The sequence below is a fragment of the Drosophila virilis genome, chromosome 2, assembly GCF_030788295.1.
Source record: "Drosophila virilis strain 15010-1051.87 chromosome 2, Dvir_AGI_RSII-ME, whole genome shotgun sequence".
Classification (NCBI taxonomy): domain Eukaryota; kingdom Metazoa; phylum Arthropoda; class Insecta; order Diptera; family Drosophilidae; genus Drosophila; species Drosophila virilis.
In genome coordinates, this window is record NC_091544.1 from 25412907 (window position 1) to 25429970 (window position 17064).

At 40.3% G+C, this 17064-nt stretch overlaps 5 protein-coding genes across 10 annotated transcripts in view; 1 reads left to right on the top strand and 4 right to left on the bottom strand.

Annotated features, from left to right (window-relative positions):
* Window positions 1-1069: 1069 nt before the first annotated feature.
* On the bottom strand, window positions 1070-6975 carry LOC6633026 (uncharacterized). 3 transcript variants are annotated; one of them, XM_070207349.1, is made up of 9 exons: window positions 6653-6975; window positions 5001-5188; window positions 4732-4940; window positions 4132-4671; window positions 3893-4050; window positions 3268-3469; window positions 2075-3204; window positions 1587-1791; window positions 1070-1524 (listed from the first exon to the last, which is right to left on the bottom strand). In XM_070207349.1, the coding sequence occupies exons 1-9, from the start codon at window positions 6765-6767 to the stop codon at window positions 1188-1190; spliced, it is 3084 nt and encodes a 1027-aa protein (XP_070063450.1). In that variant the 5' UTR covers window positions 6768-6975; the 3' UTR covers window positions 1070-1187. The 3 variants fall into 3 exon arrangements, with proteins under 3 accessions (XP_070063450.1, XP_032289674.1, XP_070063448.1); XM_032433783.2 differs by having other exon boundaries at window positions 4114-4671; XM_070207347.1 differs by having other exon boundaries at window positions 3893-4053; window positions 4114-4671.
* Window positions 6976-8935: 1960 nt separating this feature from the next.
* Window positions 8936-9784, bottom strand: LOC6633027 (endocuticle structural glycoprotein SgAbd-9). The gene is made up of 3 exons (XM_002055908.4): window positions 9663-9784; window positions 9287-9414; window positions 8936-9222 (listed from the first exon to the last, which is right to left on the bottom strand). Exons 1-3 carry the CDS (start codon window positions 9678-9680, stop codon window positions 8997-8999), a joined length of 372 nt encoding a protein of 123 aa, XP_002055944.1. The 5' UTR covers window positions 9681-9784; the 3' UTR covers window positions 8936-8996.
* A 126-nt stretch (window positions 9785-9910) lies between these two features.
* On the bottom strand, window positions 9911-11083 carry LOC6633028 (larval cuticle protein 65Ab1). The gene is made up of 3 exons (XM_002055909.4): window positions 10869-11083; window positions 10686-10813; window positions 9911-10621 (listed from the first exon to the last, which is right to left on the bottom strand). The coding sequence occupies exons 1-3, from the start codon at window positions 10929-10931 to the stop codon at window positions 10396-10398; spliced, it is 417 nt and encodes a 138-aa protein (XP_002055945.2). The 5' UTR covers window positions 10932-11083; the 3' UTR covers window positions 9911-10395.
* Window positions 11084-12889: 1806 nt separating this feature from the next.
* Window positions 12890-13465, top strand: LOC6633057 (uncharacterized). The gene is made up of 2 exons (XM_002055910.1): window positions 12890-13112; window positions 13170-13465. Exons 1-2 carry the CDS (start codon window positions 12890-12892, stop codon window positions 13463-13465), a joined length of 519 nt encoding a protein of 172 aa, XP_002055946.1.
* A 48-nt stretch (window positions 13466-13513) lies between these two features.
* Window positions 13514-17064, bottom strand: part of LOC6633058 (AAC-rich mRNA clone AAC11 protein) — a 50296-nt gene continuing 46745 nt past the window's right edge. For all 4 annotated transcript variants that reach the window (XM_032433810.2, XM_032433812.1, XM_032433811.1 and 1 more), the window contains one exon: window positions 13514-14766. In XM_032433810.2, coding sequence (XP_032289701.1) covers window positions 14338-14766 — 429 coding nt within the window. In that variant the 3' untranslated portion in view covers window positions 13514-14337. The remainder of the gene's footprint in view (window positions 14767-17064) is intronic.

A 17064-nucleotide genomic window follows, 5' to 3' on the forward strand; every position in this document is an offset into this window, starting at 1 on the left:
CTAGATACCGAAGTTTATCGACATTTTGGAAATTGGATATTCAAATAAAATGAGAAAATAAAACGAGAAAATATATTTCGAATGTCAAGTCTCCCCATTTTGTAGTTTCATATAGACAAACGAAAAGCTTCCAATATCCAATATCAATCCAAGTAGAATATATTAAAATTAATATTGTATGGTAACTAATATTATTAGATTTCCAGAGTCAGTTGCACTAGCAATGAAACTCTGTATAATAAAATGTACTGGAATTCCCGACGTAATGGAGCGTAATATCTATGCAAACAAGGAATGCAGAACTTTGCACACATGACTACCATAGCAATCGCGGTTTTAATGTATTGGTCAGGAATACCGTAAATTTTGTGATATGGGTCAGTGCAGATCTCTGATTGCTCTTTACCAGAGTTGGCCAACTACTATTGCGGTAAGTTGTAATAGACACTTTTGGTATTTATCTTTTCTCTTTCCGATAACAAAATTTATATTCACAGTATAAAACAACCGACGGAAATGTTTTATTACTTTCTGCACTTAAATAAATCTAGCATAGCTTGATCACGTTTACACAAAAACAGTTTATGCTTCAAATGTTAGACATAAGTTCAGTTCCCGCTTTTGGAAAATTATAATCTAGCCGTAGTATCGAACTTCAAGTATTAAGTTAGATTTTATAGAAATATTTAAATTAACAATCAAAAAATAGAGTCAACTGTTTACTCATATGTAAGTCTTGTGGTTAGAATCTTGTTTATTGACATTTTGGACGCGCAGTTCCGACGTTTCATATAAATAAAAACAAATATACTTGATAATAATGAGTTTAAAAGTGGTCAGATAGTAATCAAAGAAGTTGAAAATTTTTCGGAAAAATTCCCATAGTTGAGGGTGGAATTTCAAAAATCACCGAAGCACGTGTTCAATAAGGTTTTATGTGGGCTTTGAAAGTAAGTTTTGAAGCCAGTCAGACAAAACTTAAACCTTCCTCATAAAAATCGTTGAATCTCATTTTACACCACAGATTGTAATTAATCATTTTTGCACCCTGTATTTTAAATTAGGAATATTCAAGTTTTGTGATATTTTATTGTAATGAAATAGAAAAGAGTTTACGTTTATCAGCGTATTACGTTATTAAATAAAACGAAGAGCACTCTCGTTATTCTTTATTGGTTCTGGTTTGTTTAATCCTTCTGCTGCTTGAACTTGCGCAGTTCGCTTTGAATGGCCTCGATAAGTGGCGCGGCCGAAGGCGCCGATGCCTTACGCTCACGTCCCGGCGTATTTGCTGTGGAGCTGGAGGTGATAAGTGCGCCCCGGGAAATCTCCAAAATAGTTTCGGGCCGCAGAAAGGGACCAGCGCTCAGTGGCCGCACCAGCGGTGAGTGGGAACCGTGCAGACTGCTGCCCCAAGCGCTGTAGGTGGGCGATGGCGGCTGCGTGGACTGGGCCGATTTTGGCGTCTTCTCCGGCTGTGCAGTGGCCGGCCGATCCGCAGTGTTATATGCTTTTGGGGGATTGCTGTAAGGGATAGATAAAACGCTGGGTATGCAGTTATCAAGTTTGAAGGCACCGACACATACCTGGGCAGGCCGGCGGAAGAGCCGCGATGCTCGCGTTTTGTGGTACGTCGCTTGTTGGTAAAATCACGCGAGGGCAGTGGCATGGGCAGATCATCCTGGCTGGCGTACATCTGCATGGCGCCCTCCAATAAACCCTCATAGTGGTTGCGTATGGCGGAAGCATCGTGCATGGGACTGGGGCTAAAGTCAGCATAGCTCCGGGCCTCTGCGGAAGATGTTTGGAGGAAGTTCAGTTGAGTTCAGTTGGGTTCAGTTGAATTGCAAGTGAACTTTTTTGTTTATATATATATATATATATTTTTGGGTTCTATGGTCTCTAACTGGGTTAACTAATTACAGTTGTGTGCAGGCAACAACAACAAGAATAACAACAACTAGGACTACAGTTGCCAGTTAGTAGCGTGTCTGTGCCCCAATTTGCACATCATGATCATCATCATCAACTTCATGATCAACATCATCACCATCATTGTGTCCACCCGCCTCACCCTGGTTGTCAGCGCTGCTGCTGAGACGTTTCTTGTGCCGCTCCCAGACGACGGGTCCCACACAACCCGGATCTGGATTATCACTGTGCGAAGCGGAACGCACATTCCGTACTGGAGGTGGAGCCTTCGGGCTGGGAAAACTGGCAATGGTCGCAATGGTGCTATCCCTGCTCCCAAGGGATTTGTGTGACTTCAGGGATCTGGTGGAGTTCTGTTGTGGCGGTGCTGCTCCGGATTGCGGTGCCACAGCATTCACATTGTCGTAATAGGTGACAAAAACGGGATCCAGCACGCGATTCAGTGGTTCGGGCAGTGTGCTCTTGGGAAAGGCGCGTACAGAGGCCATGGACAGAAAGGAACCCACACTGGCCGTATCTGAAGACTTCTCTGATGGTTGTACGCCGCGTGAACGTATCATCTCCCTGTTGATGGCTTGTGGGGAGCCGACGGTATCATCCTCCGGGTACTCCTTATCCGTAAAGATAGTTTGCTGTTGCAGCAGCTTATTGCGATGGTAATTGTTGTGCGGATTGTAAGCCTCATTGCGTTGAAAGTTCTCATAGCTGCGACGCGTGGCAGCCGGCGAGTTACCCTCCTCCGTGGAAGAGTTGCTTTGACCCAACGAGCCCTGAACCGGACTGGTTTCCAGCGACCCAACACGATTCTCATTTAGATAGCGACGCTTCGACTTGTGGCGCGACTTGTCGCCCTTCTTCTCCGATACCACCGAGGCATATATGGTATCCTCGAGTCCTCCCTCAGCACGATCATACTGATGCCGCCGTCGCTTGTGCCCGTCAAATAGGCGTGACGCCTTGTCGTCCAATATACGCTGCACATCGGCACTGGGCGGGTTAATGGGACAATAAACCGAAGAGTCGGAGGTATTATCCGTTGAGGAAATGGAATCACGCCGTGTACGCGTGTGTGCCTCAGCTGGCGGTGCCGGAAAACTGATGCGTGGCTCTCGCTCGTACGAAAAATTTTGCACGCCCACATCCCGAGTCCGTGTGGTGCTCTGATCACCGGGATTAGGAGCAGAGCCACCCGCAGCGCTGTCCAGCAAAGTACCACGCGAACTGGGTCGCATGGACTGACCCTCTGATAAAAGCTCGTTGCGCGAGGAGGTTCTGTGAAGTTGATAGGAGAACATTAGACTTTAATTAACGACTCCTTTGATTCTATGAACTTACCTATTTACCGCACTTAGCTCACGCTGGCGAGCACGTGTGCGTCCCAGCAACAGGATGGCCACCAATAGCAGCATCAAGAGCAGAATGGCCACAGAGCTAATGACCACCAGCACCACATTGTTCTTCACAGAGTTGAAAAAGCCTGCCTGTCCGCTACGTGGCACCGGCGCCAAGGCTGTAGCCGTGGGCTCCCTAATATAAGCTGTGAAACGGAAGAGTTTTCATAAAATGTGTAAGGCATCAAAAAGAATGCTTTATGAACTCATCATATGTAAATATATAGAGTGTGACTACGTCTTCTATTTAATCTACTCTCTCATTTACAATTCTTGAGATAGCTGGGATGGAATATTTGGAAATTGACCAATATATGATTTTTTCTCTCGGGCTCCATCACACGTTTATTTGTCGTGCTTTTGAGGAATCGCCCGATGCCATCGCTAAGCCTGATCAACTACTTTTGGCACTTTTATATAAGTGCCAATAGCTTTCCCATTGATAAGAGATACTTTAACAGATTGGATAGCGCTTCAAACATATGAAGTACATTTCATCAAAATCACACTTCTATTTGGAAGGGTATTTAGAATTCGACACGCCGAAGCTAACTGTTTTTTGGACTTACGTTCAGATTTCATATATATGGCCTTGCCCAGCGTGCTAGCTGCCTCCGCCTCGCTAACCAGTTCCATGTCCTTAGCAGCCGTGGTGGCCAAAACTGGTCGCCCATTCACAAGGACTGTATAGATGAGTTCCGTTTGATTGGCTACAGGTCGCTCATTGCTGCTGGGATTAGAGATGCAGGTAAGTATAAGTAGGTATAGTTAATTGGGCTGTTGGTCCTACAATTTAAGGTTAACATACGCATCGGAGTCAGCCACATTGCTAGCCGAGCTGTTCCACTTAAGCAGCTCCGATTCGCTGACTTGCGTGATGTTGTGTATAACAACCCGCACTCGGTCCTCCCTATAGAGTGACTGTTGTTGCCGTTGTTGTTGTTGCTGCTCCTCCTGCTGTTGTTGACTTAACAACGCCTCGCGCATTTCCTGCAACTTCTCCGACTTGCCATTCTGCTGTATTAACTCCCAGGGGATAAGCGTAACATATGCGCTGTAGTCCATGGACTCTGTCGCTATGGTTGCCACCGTGGAGCTGCTCAGCGGCGACTCACTTGACTCTGCTGAGTCAGCGACTGCCCATTCGGGCTCCGCACCCGCCGCCCACACAGTTTTGATTTGATGCGTTGTATCCACCTGCATATCGAATATTTCGACATCATCGCCCGGCCATGTGGTGGTCGTAGTGCTTATATCTGGCCCCGGCTGGCGGCGCTCACGTGATGATTCTATAGAAACGCCCGCAATTTGTTGTGCTCCATTTATGCCCAGGTGGCGTGTCTGCTGTCTGTATGTCAGCCCAGTTGGAAGTTACGGCAAATCTAAATGTAAACATTTCCATACTCACCTAGTAAAAGCCAACCGATATAGACGCGCCAGCTTCTCCTCCAGCATGGGGTTATCCCTGGACGTGTAGAAACCAGACATGACAGTCAGTAGCCAATAGCGACGATCCGTTGAGGAGTAATTCAGCGGCGGCATACCAGGTGCACCCAAATCCCAATTGCCGCCACCATCATCAGGCCTGCAGTCCAGACAAATCGGTATCTCGATTTCCTAAAAACAACAAACAGTTAAGTTAACTATAGATGTTAGTTATATCTGGATCAGACTAACATTGTTGCCATCCACGTAGACGGTGGCCACCACGGTTTCCGTCTTGACTATGACATCCTTGCCCTTGCTGATGCCTGTGTGCACCTTCTTCAGATAGTCGGGCGGCCCGTCGCCTGAGCCCGTCCAGAAGAAATCCTCCAAATGCACCTCATCCTTGATTTCCGGATAGTTATCATCTAAATCATCATCTGCATATATACATTTATTTTTAAGTTGTTTATTTGCGAACTGGTGGCTTGTTATTTGGTAGTTTCTTGAACTTTGAGAACGTTTCTATAGCAACTTACTGGCTTGCAAAAAAACTTTATAGACAGTTGTGAGCTAACTTACGAGAAGCAGGTAGGTGGATATATCATACGAACAGTTGTATTAAGGCTGTCCAGAGGGAGTTCAGATTATGCTATATAAGTGAGTGCTCATTTATTTCGAAAAGATTTTACTTTATGAAACATTTAGAGTTTGCATTTTACTCAATTAATAAATTAATTAGATATAAATATCAATTTCGAAAAATATTTATTACCAGTTAAATGATATACGATTAAATTGGCTTACAGTTCTTTTTTCAGCTATTAAATTTTACAATTGAAAATAGCCAATCGAATCAAAGAAAATCCTTCTTAATAAAAAAAAATATTAATTTCGCTTAGAAACCTGGCATTTATGCATCAGACGCGATTTATTGTAAATAAAAGACAGAGAATTTTACAAAAAATGTAAATCATATATGTATATTATAATATATTCTTCCAAACACTTCAATATAGTAAAAGAAGTAAGCATATAAGAATAGATATTAAGGACATGCAGACAACAAACACAACAGAGTATGTAAGCCATGTAGCACTCAGACAAATTCCCAGTTTGTCGTTCAATTTATCGACAAATCATTAAAACTGGTTACCTACCCAACGAAATCCACTTTGGGCTGAGTTGGAATGGTAGCCCATTCGCTACCATTATGTTTATGTATCTTATTTTAATGCCGCATTTCCAAGTTTGTTTGATCAATTGCAAGCAAATGCAACAGCAACAGTTGCTGCTCAAGTTATGCTACGTGCAACCAACCTCCACCACTAGCTCCTCTCCTAAGGCTGCTTGTATAGGCCTGGCTATGCTTTAAAGCAGGCCAGGCATAATTATGATGGTTTGGCCTCAATGATGATGACCGCGCACTAACAGCAACAATGCCCGGTTAGACAACAGTAATAAATTTATCGATTAGCACTTGCTGCGGGGGCATGCCACCGAAATTATTTGTGGCAGAGTTGACCGATTTGTGTGCGTGTCGGCGGCGCAATTAACTTTAACGCATATTTGTGCACCTGTTTGTGCAGCTGCTTGGGATTTGCCAGCAATTGTTTTTTTTTTTTATGCAATTACTCATAAATTATATTGATTGTCCTACATTTTGGCTAGCTGTCGATTTTTACGTGATTTTAGTGTTTTTTTTTTTTTTTTGGGCAATTTTTTTTGGGCACTGACGCATGAAGCCAAAGGTCATATTACTTGTGGCAGCAACACCAGCTACCAGCTACAGTTGAAGGGTCAGTTCAAGCCGCGACCACAGCCGAAAATATTTACACCCAAACATATTGCTGGACAATCTGAACAATACAAATAATTTCACTTTGGCTTGTTGCTCAACTTACCGTGACTTAATTGTATCAGAGCCTGTCCAACTGCCTCAACCCCGCGCCCCTTGCACTTGTTCAAAATGACCAGAAACAATAAAATTGACACACAACGCGTCAGTTTTGCTTTCATTTCCACTGTTTGGTTTTTTTTTTTTTTTATCCAAATAGTTAACAACTTTTACCACAATTGCACATTCTTTTAACTATTTTATTTATGAATATTTTTAAAACCATCTTTAGTATTCCAAATATTGCACCAAAAGCATTTCATATAAAATTTAGTTTATGCGTCGCGTTCTCGCATCGTTGACAGTTGTCCGGGAACTGAGCGTTACGTTCTAATCCAAACTTAGGGGCGCACTCTGGCTCTGCCCTGGTGGTTGTTTGTTTTGTTATTGTTGCTGGCGTTATGTGTGGTACAGGTACAGTGCGTACACTTAGCGAATTTTCGATTTTTAATTGATAGTACGCGTACAGTTACGAATAGTTTAGTTGTAAATAACACTACTATAATTTACAATTTATAATAACATTTTAGTTTAAGAAATTTTAAATCTTCATTGTTGTATATGATTGTTTTCATTCATATTGCTTTTCATACAACACATTCAAAATTCATTTTTTTTTTTTCATGTTTTGGTTTGTGGAACTTAAAGACATGTTATTTTATTTTCCGTAAATATCGTTTTATAAGAATATATATTTTTCAGAGAATATAGCACTTCATTTGAAATCTTTTTAATAAAGCAAAGTTGTAGGTAGATATACATACTTCTATGCTCAATATTATCAGTACATTTTTACAATGACACATTTAATTTTGCACAGTGTATCTTGCACCATTGTCGATTGTTTGTTTGGGTACTCACAGCTTGCGTCTCGCGGCTCTCTGTTTGGGCCGCTTTGTGTCTGGTCAGTTACCTGTGGCAACAATCCAACAAGCCAATTGCGCGCCAAGCCAAGTCGCAGCTAATAAACAATTCAGAGCTTTCAATTTTGAACGCTTTTTTTTAGCGATTTACACACAAAATGCCGCTTTTTTGGCATTATTCTAGCCTCATTGTTTTGTTTTTAAGCTTTTTTTCAACTCGATTTCAATTTATGACAAGTTTTGATCTCGTGTTGCCAAGCTCTATTGAAATAACGTACTACTTTTGAATACCCACAAGCTTTGCTGTTAACACAACAACGGCTCTAAGGAAAGCTGTTAATGCAGACACACAATTGCTCATTGCTATAAAACGCAGTAACAAGTCTTGGTCAGTTTTACAGCGACCAAAATTTGTAGACGTGAATTCCGGATTTAGGCTTAGCTAAAAAATCCCCGAAGCGGCTCAAGGTGAAGAGCCACGCGTTAAATATTAAATTCCAAACATGAAATTATGATTTTTAATGGTTCAAATTAATCACCATAATTAAATCAATTTAACACAAACCAAAGTTATGTCGAATTTTTGGATAATTAAATTAAGTTACGATTTACGAGCTCATTAAATCGATTATGAGGTTGGAAAGAGCTGAACTTACTTTTTAATGTATTTTTTTAAGAATATTAAAAATTTTATTTACTTAGATATTACTTACAATAATTATCTAAGAAGTGAGCAATGAGGAAGCTGTCGAGTAGCAAGTAATTTGCTTAGATTTCACCAAAGAATAGTTAAGTACTTTATGTATAAATCTACAACAATGTCTAATTTTATAAAATACTCATTATTTTCTCAACATTATTTATCGTGTCCATGACCTTAACTTAGCTTAACTTTTATGCTAAAACTTGTGATTACACTCTTGTCTCCTAATAGAATTTATTTAGACATGCTAATTAACAATTGAAAATGAACGTGAACGCTTAAAACTGCATTAGCTTCAATTCGATTCGTGTGCACAACTAATCTGTCATCTTGCAAAAAGGCTTGCCTCATAATTAGCGTGACTAATAATTAATAAAAGCTCTCATGATTCCCAAAGTTGTTAATTAGCATGAAAATTATGCATAGATCTGACGCCAGTAGAATCTGTCAATTCAGTAATGCCTGAAATGATTCATGGTCAAGTTAATGCTATATTTGAGGATTTCTGTTAAATGAACATCGAACTTTGTAAGCTGCAAGAATGTTAAAGGTCAAACTATATTACGCAATTATATAAATACACAAACTTGTCTATCCAGATGACCGCTTGATAATGAAACATCTAAACTTGATCTTGGCCAAAGACCATACTGAATTTACCACCAAGGTTTCAAACCAGTTTCGACATGCAAACATATTATCAGCAATAATAAATACATATATATTTTACTCTGTTATTATCACTTTGTTGTTTTTTTACTAAATATTCTAAAAATTACAATTTCTTAGCCTGCGGCAGATTTCAGTGCGCCGGGGCTCAGTTTGCGATTCTTGATCTGATAGCGAGTCTTGTAACCATCCTTATCGGCAGTATACATGGTAATAGTATCTGTATCTGTTTTCTCATCGTAGGTGGAGTAGGTACCCATAACAACCAGCTGCTCCTCGGGTGTGCCCGGATTCATAATAACACCAATTTCCTCGCGGGAACTACCATTAGGATCCTTCAAGCTGTTGATATAGAAGTTGGTCAGTTAGGTACTGAATGGAATTGAATCCGAATCGATGGACTTACTCAAAGCGGTAACCCTCCTTGGTGGGCACCTGGTTGTAATATTCCGTCATGATGGTGGGGAAAATATAGTCAAGGAAACCAGCAGAGCAGCTGGCTGCCATAACAGCCACCAAAGCAGTAACAAATATCTATAAGATACATTTATAAACAGAATAAAATATGCACTTGATAGAGTAATTATAGCTAATCGCTTGTCCAGTTCAACAGCACCTGCAGTCAGCCGCAGTAGCGCTTAACATTTTAATTGCAAGCATTCGAAACGGATTGTGAATAGTTTGAATGCCATTCAAATGCAAGTAGTCAGCATCAATCGGCAGTCAGCAATCTCCACCCTTGCCTTGGCTGGCGATGGCCTTTGGGCCTTTCGACTACTCACCAATTTCGCAGCTGTCATGTTGATGCGAGCTGAAGTTCCCAAACGAGACTGAGATGGAATTGTGCGGCGATCCAACACCAGAGATCTGCAAAGAATATTTAAGCGAGGCGTCGACGGCGTCCACCATATGATGCGCCGTATATGTAATAGTTTGCCTCTATTTTCTATTATTTATTTTTTGCTTTTTAATTCGCTGTTGCTACTATTAGCTCAAACCGGTCCCCCATACAGACGCAGCGCCAATGCTAGCCGGCATCTATGCAAACCCAACCAAAAGGTCTTACGTTTTGTTTTCTTTCGGTTCGGTCAGCGTGCCTACATTGTAGTTAAGCACATTAATTAATGATCAATGGGCTGACAACTTTAAGACGTGCCATTTACGTGGGTGGTATGACAAATAATGATCCCCAGCTGTCATCTTTGTGCAGGGGAATACCGTCAAAGAGTTGTTATCACAGACACAATTGCTAAATGCCAATAGCTGTCATAAATTTCGGCCTTAACAATACAACATTCACATTTTAATGCTCAAAATTCCGACACTTGTTCATCCCAAAATGTGTGTTGTTTTCAATCTCTTATAAATTAATTCGCCAGTTCCCAGCAAGTTTCAGCATTAATAATTGTATAATTTGCTATATTTTTGATTTCTGAATTCATTTCGCCCACTTCAAGATTTGGCATCCAATAATTGTAGACTTTAATGTATTTTTTTTTTATTTTTAAATTAATTTTAGCCAGCCAAAGATTTGAGATTTCCCCCGCTCAATTTACGATTCTTGATCTGATAGCGAGTCTTGTAACCATCCTTATCGGCAGTATACATGGTAATAGTATCTGTATCAGTTTTCTCATCGTAGGTGGAGTAGGTACCCATCACAACCAGCTGCTCCTCGGGTGTGCCCGGATTCATAATAACACCAATTTCCTCGCGTGAGCTTCCATTGGGATCATTCAAGCTATTGAGATGAAAGTTGGTCAGTTAGGAACTGAATGGAATTGAATCAGAATAAATGGACTTACTTAAAGCGGTAACCCTCCTTAGTGGGCACCTGGGAGTAATACTCAGACATGAGAGTGGGAAAAACGTAATCCAAGAAACCAGCAGAGCAGCTGGCTGCCATGACTGCCACCAGGGCAACAAAAAGTATCTACAAATATACACATAAATTAGATACATTCTTAATTTCAAATTGCTATATTTACCATTTTTGGAGTTGTCATGTTGATGCGAGCTGCACTTCTAAAACTAGACTGAATAGCAATCATTTTGCAACCAAACAGCAAAGATCTGCAAAGAATATTTAAGCAAGTCGTCGACAACTTTTAATAACCGATGCGTCGTATACGTAATCTTCTCACTTTCAAATTCGTTGCTTATACGCATATTAATTATCACTGGTTTGGCATCTCGTTGCATGTTTTTAGGTGGGTGGCACGATAAATTTTAAATGGCGAGAGGATATCTGTGCCCTTTTTATTTTACTATCTAACATTTTTTAATTTGAATTTTCCTATTTACGAAATTACTCTTTTTGGGAAAAATGTTACATAAATAAAATGTAAAGAATTAAAATAATTATTTTCCATAAATTGCATAAAATAAATGTGTAGGTAAACATTTGTTTATATTTTTGTCTACCTTTAGAAAAAAAACCCAGTTCAGAATAAACGAAATGTCAACCGGAAACTTTTGGAGTTGCCCTCGCAAATACCTTAGAGGATTAACGAATTTGCTTGGATTGTGCCCGGCACGTTGCAAATTGGAATCGCTTTATGTTTGATGCATGTTTTAGTTATATTCCTGATCTTATTTGGAATATTGATTGAATTTGAATAAATCATATAAAAATTGATAAACATATACTCTCGCTTTTTTCGGCTAATTCATGGCCATGAGAAATTTATTGTGTCCGCTTCTACTAACCAGTTTCATATGACATATACAAATTTAATTAATATGGTCTAGCATTTCGGCCACTTGCTATTTCTGTGCGAGACTTGTTCAGGTTGGCCTTGCCATTCTATCTCTATTGCCACTAGCAAAAAGAAGAATTTAAAAACGACAAATGTTGTCATGAAAAACTTTTACAGATATGAACTTGTAAAGGAATCGGGGAACTACGCCATGAATCATTAACATTAGAATTGAATTGATCCTATGACGAAAATTGGTGACTGTCGGAACGCAAAAGTAAAATAAAAAACAAGAGATATTCGGGAGTTCACGTCTAGGGGATACCCGAACCCTCTATTTCAGCTCGCACTACGAGCACGATAGGCCCTCGAACCCGTACCGGCCGCAATACTTTCCACCACGTTTAGCCATAGCACCAAATTATTCGCTGAGAAAAAAACGAAATAAACCAGGAACACATACACATGAAAATGTACATACACAAAAGCAAATGCAATGCTGCTGATAGAAATTATGGTATCGGCGATGCTACAGTAAAGGGTTATTTGCACTTTGATTCCTGGAAAAAACGTTGAATAATGTTTAATTATTCATATTTTTAATTTCTCAGTATGCGCTTGACATGTATATAGTATACGTGAATCAACAATACTTAGTTGGCACCTTTAATGTGCGACAAAAAAAATGATTAGAAATTGAATCTATTGAATTTAGGAAAAATGGGAAATAAGTTCTAATATGTTCTCTTGCTAATATAGTCACCGATATCAAAACATTCTTGACAAATAAATAGAAATATCAATCGAGATAAATATCACATTTTTAAGATCATATATTCAGCTATACATAGATAGATGCAATCTATCTATTTGTTAATATTTATATATCTAGAGTCAATATTAATTTTTAATTTTATTGTTTGCCCTTCAAAGTATGCAACACGTGTACAAGGCTCTGAAACAAAGGCGAATTTAATTGCATACTTTGGGGATCAATAAGTGTGGAATGTCCTAACATATTGATGCCTACTCTTAGGCCAATGAATATTACGACAAAAAATTGCTATGAAAATTCGCTTGATTACCCTTGAACCTGTGTACGCCCATGGAAATTAAATGAACCGTTCTGTTAATTATATTTAATAACCAAAACTTAAATGACTTTCTATTAAATTTAAGTGAAACTCTTAATTTTTTGCGTGCAAATTCCCTAAACAAAAGTAAACACTTTTTGATTAATTCAGTCAGTTTTATGGCACGCGTTGTGATCACTTTATCCAGTTTCAAATAAATCCGACAATATTTCAGCTATGGTAAATGCAATCTTGAGCCTAGCCAAGCAATGGCACCTGCTGGCTTTGGGGTTGGGCATTTGGCTTTACCTGGTCGGCGTCGGCGTTGTGCAGGCCGCCAGTGCTTCCAGTGAAGATCAGGATATGATATCCTTTCCAGCGCAGTGCAAATGCTCATTGAGCATGAGCTGCAACTGTTGCCAGGGCGCAGTTATTAAGTCCATGGATGTGAACAAGACGCGTATGTTTGGGCCACAAAACAACAATTAAGCCAACTAATTAAACAATTTTCTCCAAGTTTGCATGACATTTAAAATTAATATACTCAAGGCCTCGGTGGATGTGACTATTACGCTGGACAACAATGAAGTGTCCAAGTTTACTCTCGATTCGAAGACCACGCCTAGTATTTGTGTGCCCGTGCTATCACAAATAACGCCCATGGCGATATGCCTAAAGATGAGCAGCAAACTGTCGGGCCTGACGAGCCTCAATATGTGCCCAAGTTTTTATAGCAGCTTTTCAGAAAACCAACTGATGGCCTTTGATTTTCCCTGCCTCAAACTGGGCACGGATGGCATAAGTATTGCCTAGAGATCGTGCCAACTATCAGGATTTGCATAAATTCATTGAGTTTAACAATTCGTTTTTAGATTCTTTATTTTCGCAGACATATTGCTTGGTGTTGCAGCAGCAGTAAGAAAGCCTAAGATAGTTTTAGCGCAGGATTTGTTTAGTGACAGGCTCTATATACAAGTAGTGCAGTTCCTAACTTAAATCTACAGCAACTTTTTATGCTTCGTTTTTTATTTTCCGGTATATATATTTATAAAGTTAAATTGTGGTTCTGCTGTGAGCGGGTGCTGTTTCAAATATTGCGTTAAATTTGAAAGAATATAGTTATTTTAAATCGTAAAACAAAAAATATATATTTATATATTTATATCAAAAACAATAAAGTTGTAGGTGAAACCAGTAAAAGAAAACCCAAAAAGTAGCCCTCAATTATGTTGTAGAGCTTGGGCCAACAGAAGAAAATTAAAAAGAAAAAAACGCACACACTCAAATTACAATAAACTTACAACTGAAGATCACACAAAGGACTGCTAAACTTAATGGCTATGCGGCTTAGGATTAATTAAATTGCGCTCTTAACGCTAAGCTATAGTGTATATATGTATGATTATCCCTTATCGATTAACGTTTGTCGCTGATCGTTTATCGTTTATCGCTTGTGTAAACTATTCTAGGGATGGTGCATGCCACAAAACAAACATTCGTTAACCGACTTCACAATGCCCTTGCCAAGTGCTGCTCCAGTTAATTTTAAGTCCAGCTGCAGCTACAGCTCCAGCTTAATTGGTGCCCAATGTGGACGTCGACGTCGTCGGCGGCGGCGGCACATCGCTCACAATCGCCTTGCACATGACCATCCTGACTCCGGCTAGGAAGTCGGTTAGGTAACATCATGTGGGTCGTGGCGGTGCCGCCGCCTTGCGTGCGGTGCACATAAGTGCGACAGGCGGCGGTGGCGGTGGGGCGCTGCGCATTCGTGGCAACGGCTTCAGATCGCCCCGCGGCTGCAGCTGCTGCTTCTGCTGCTGCTTTGGCTGCGTCGTTATGACCTTTGGTATGGTGCCCAGACGCTTCGCCTTGGCCTGCATGACATGTTCCGCATCGGCGCCGCCTTCGGAGCTAACCGAATCATAGGATGAGGGCGTCGGTGAATGCCTGCGATTGCCCATCTCATCCAGTTCGGCATCGTCATCATCATCAACATCGCCATCATCATCCTCGTCCTCCTGCTCTTCGATCATCGTGCGAAACTCCTGTATAGAGTCGTTTAGCGCCCACAATTGTGACAGCAGTGAGAGATCCAATTGACGCAGTCCATACTAAAAGAGAAGCAAAAGAGGAAATTAGTCAAACGCCGCTTGCCACACAAATAAATAAAATTAATATGCAACATGTACAAGTTCTTGACGTGGCCACCAACGCGCCGCAGCGCACGCTGCAACTTTCAAAAAGCCAAGGCAAACCAATACATATAAAGCGTAAGCCAAGACTTGACTAACTGAACGGCTGACTGACTGACTGACTGCCTACCTGCCTGTTGTTGTAGCGCTTTGCATTGGCATTGATTGACAGCGCCACACAGGCAACTGAAACTGACGCCGACTGTCTATCGCGGGACACACCCACAAGTCCATAGAAAGGTTTGCCATTTGGCTTTTATAGATGCGATGTAGAATCTTGAGTCAATTTGGAACGCTACGACTTCCTTGTGAAGTTTGGCGCCAAACGCACAAAATAAATATTGTCAAAAGTAAAAGAATTACAAATGGTTAAGAATCAACCATACACAATACTCTTTTCTCAAGCTGATCGTAACTCTTATCTAGATAAGTTATGATTCACAGAACACGGATTCATAATAGCTGTGGTTAATATTTTATAAATAAATACGGTCTGACGAAAGCAATTCCATATAAAAATTATATGTCAGCATATGTTTAAAGTTATAATTTTCACTTTAAGTTACAGAATATGGAAAACTATTTACAAATTTCGCTTAGTTGGCATATTAATATTAGATTTTACACTTGTGATCGATAGTTATTGCAGGTTTATAATCTAATGTTTGATTATTATCAATAGGTAGTCGTTATGCTATCCGATGGATAGATATCGCAAATATAACAGAATATTATCAAAATTTGAATTGTTACCTACATCTCTTAGCTATAAGATTTTAGGTACTCCGCTCTATTGGCAGCTAATTAGTAATTCTAAATTATTTATGCAATTTTTCATCACATATTCAAAGTGTATTTCTAGGTATGATTCTATTCATATAACATCTTATATACCAATCTATACAATCTGCATTTATTATCATATATTACATATTCGCCGCATTTTATTTATTTTCTTTTATTATATATGCACTACTTGAAACTATATTTTTATTAAAAATTCAAAGAGTATCTCAGCGTACATAGATAGTATAGTGGCCAAACTCGCTATCGATATCTTTTGAATTTTCCATTCTATTTTTTTCGCATTTCGCTTTAAGATATATTTATGCCATGACAGCGTTCATCAATCTGCCGGCTGCTATCACGGCCTGACATTTAACAGTTCAGCGGCCCATCAAGAAGACATGCTGTGCTGTGGTGTGGTGTGGTGTGGTCCGGACTGGGTGGTTGGGTTGCGGTGCAGAAGAGGGCGTATCTTAACCTAGCGGTACGTTGTTGTGCGTATGCAAGCCACATTTATGGCATTAAGTAACTTGACAAGAGTTCGCGGCGCGTTTGATAGCCCCAGACAGTTGGCGTTAACCCAAACAGCAGCCGGCTGCAGCCAGCTCTAACCATATTGGCCAGCCACGTATATGCATATTGCCTTGGCCTGCAAATGTGGGCTTGAGCTGTAGCTGTAGCTGTAGCTGGGGCTTGAGTTTGAGTTTGAGCCGGGCTGACAACAAGACGCTTGTGGTCAAAATGAAAGTTCCCCTGTCGCTGTCGAGTAGGAAGGAAAAATCTCATTTGTCAATTAATATCGCCGCATAATATCTCGCGCGAGCGCAAAAAATATATATATAAATATAAATAAAAAGAAAAGCAGCACAACTTTCTGCATCGCTGCCACCATCGCGGCTTTAAACAAATCCGCTCAAAGCCTGCAAATGCACCTCCCCCCATAAGCTCGAACCACACAATCCAAACCAACCAACTCCCACTCTAAAGTGGGCTGCTAATACGCTAGACGCCAACAAGATCGGCCAGATGAGGGGGCTGCTGTTGTCTGCGGCTGCATCTTTGGCCATCTGATAGCTGTGAACTGAAGCTGCTGCAGCTGCCAAATAGCCAACTCTTTTGGCCTGTCACACGGCCTGTAATCCTGACACATCCAAGGCTATTGACACAACTACCCCAAATGGATATCAAACCCCCAAACAGAGAAAGCTGCGGAATGTTTTTCACTAAACATTTCGCAGATAAAAACTATTATGTTTTATGTTGATTTATAAATCAATTTTAGGCATTGAGGTGTTTTACACCTTATTCATCGTTAATATTCTAAAGAAAAACTTGAAAAAAAAATATATAAAAACATATTTTTGGGCAATATATAATGTGGCCAGAGGCAGGCAGTCGGAAAGCCAATCGGTGGGACATGAACCCGGCCGT

What these genes read in the sequence shown, in the direction of transcription:
- LOC6633026 (XM_070207347.1), bottom strand. Translation starts at nt 6,767, where the DNA reads ATGAAAGCAAAACTGACGCGTTGTGTGTCAATTTTATTGTTTCTGGTC. An exon ending in CATATATATGAAATCTGAAC is followed by an intron (nt 3,470 to 3,892) that starts GTAAGTCCAAAA and finishes TCCGTTTCACAG; the next exon opens with CTTATATTAGGGAGCCCACG. An exon ending in GAGCTAAGTGCGGTAAATAG is followed by an intron (nt 3,205 to 3,267) that starts GTAAGTTCATAG and finishes TCAACTTCACAG; the next exon opens with AACCTCCTCGCGCAACGAGC.
- LOC6633027 (XM_002055908.4), bottom strand. An exon ending in AAGGAGGGTTACCGCTTTGA is followed by an intron (nt 9,223 to 9,286) that starts GTAAGTCCATCG and finishes CTATATCAACAG; the next exon opens with CTTGAAGGATCCTAATGGTA.
- LOC6633028 (XM_002055909.4), bottom strand. Translation starts at nt 10,931, where the DNA reads ATGATTGCTATTCAGTCTAGTTTTAGAAGTGCAGCTCGCATCAACATG. An exon ending in ACATGACAACTCCAAAAATG is followed by an intron (nt 10,814 to 10,868) that starts GTAAATATAGCA and finishes GTATATTTGTAG; the next exon opens with ATACTTTTTGTTGCCCTGGT. An exon ending in AAGGAGGGTTACCGCTTTAA is followed by an intron (nt 10,622 to 10,685) that starts GTAAGTCCATTT and finishes TCATCTCAATAG; the next exon opens with CTTGAATGATCCCAATGGAA.
- LOC6633057 (XM_002055910.1), top strand. Translation starts at nt 12,890, where the DNA reads ATGGTAAATGCAATCTTGAGCCTAGCCAAGCAATGGCACCTGCTGGCT. An exon ending in CATGGATGTGAACAAGACGC is followed by an intron (nt 13,113 to 13,169) that starts GTATGTTTGGGC and finishes ATTTTCTCCAAG; the next exon opens with TTTGCATGACATTTAAAATT.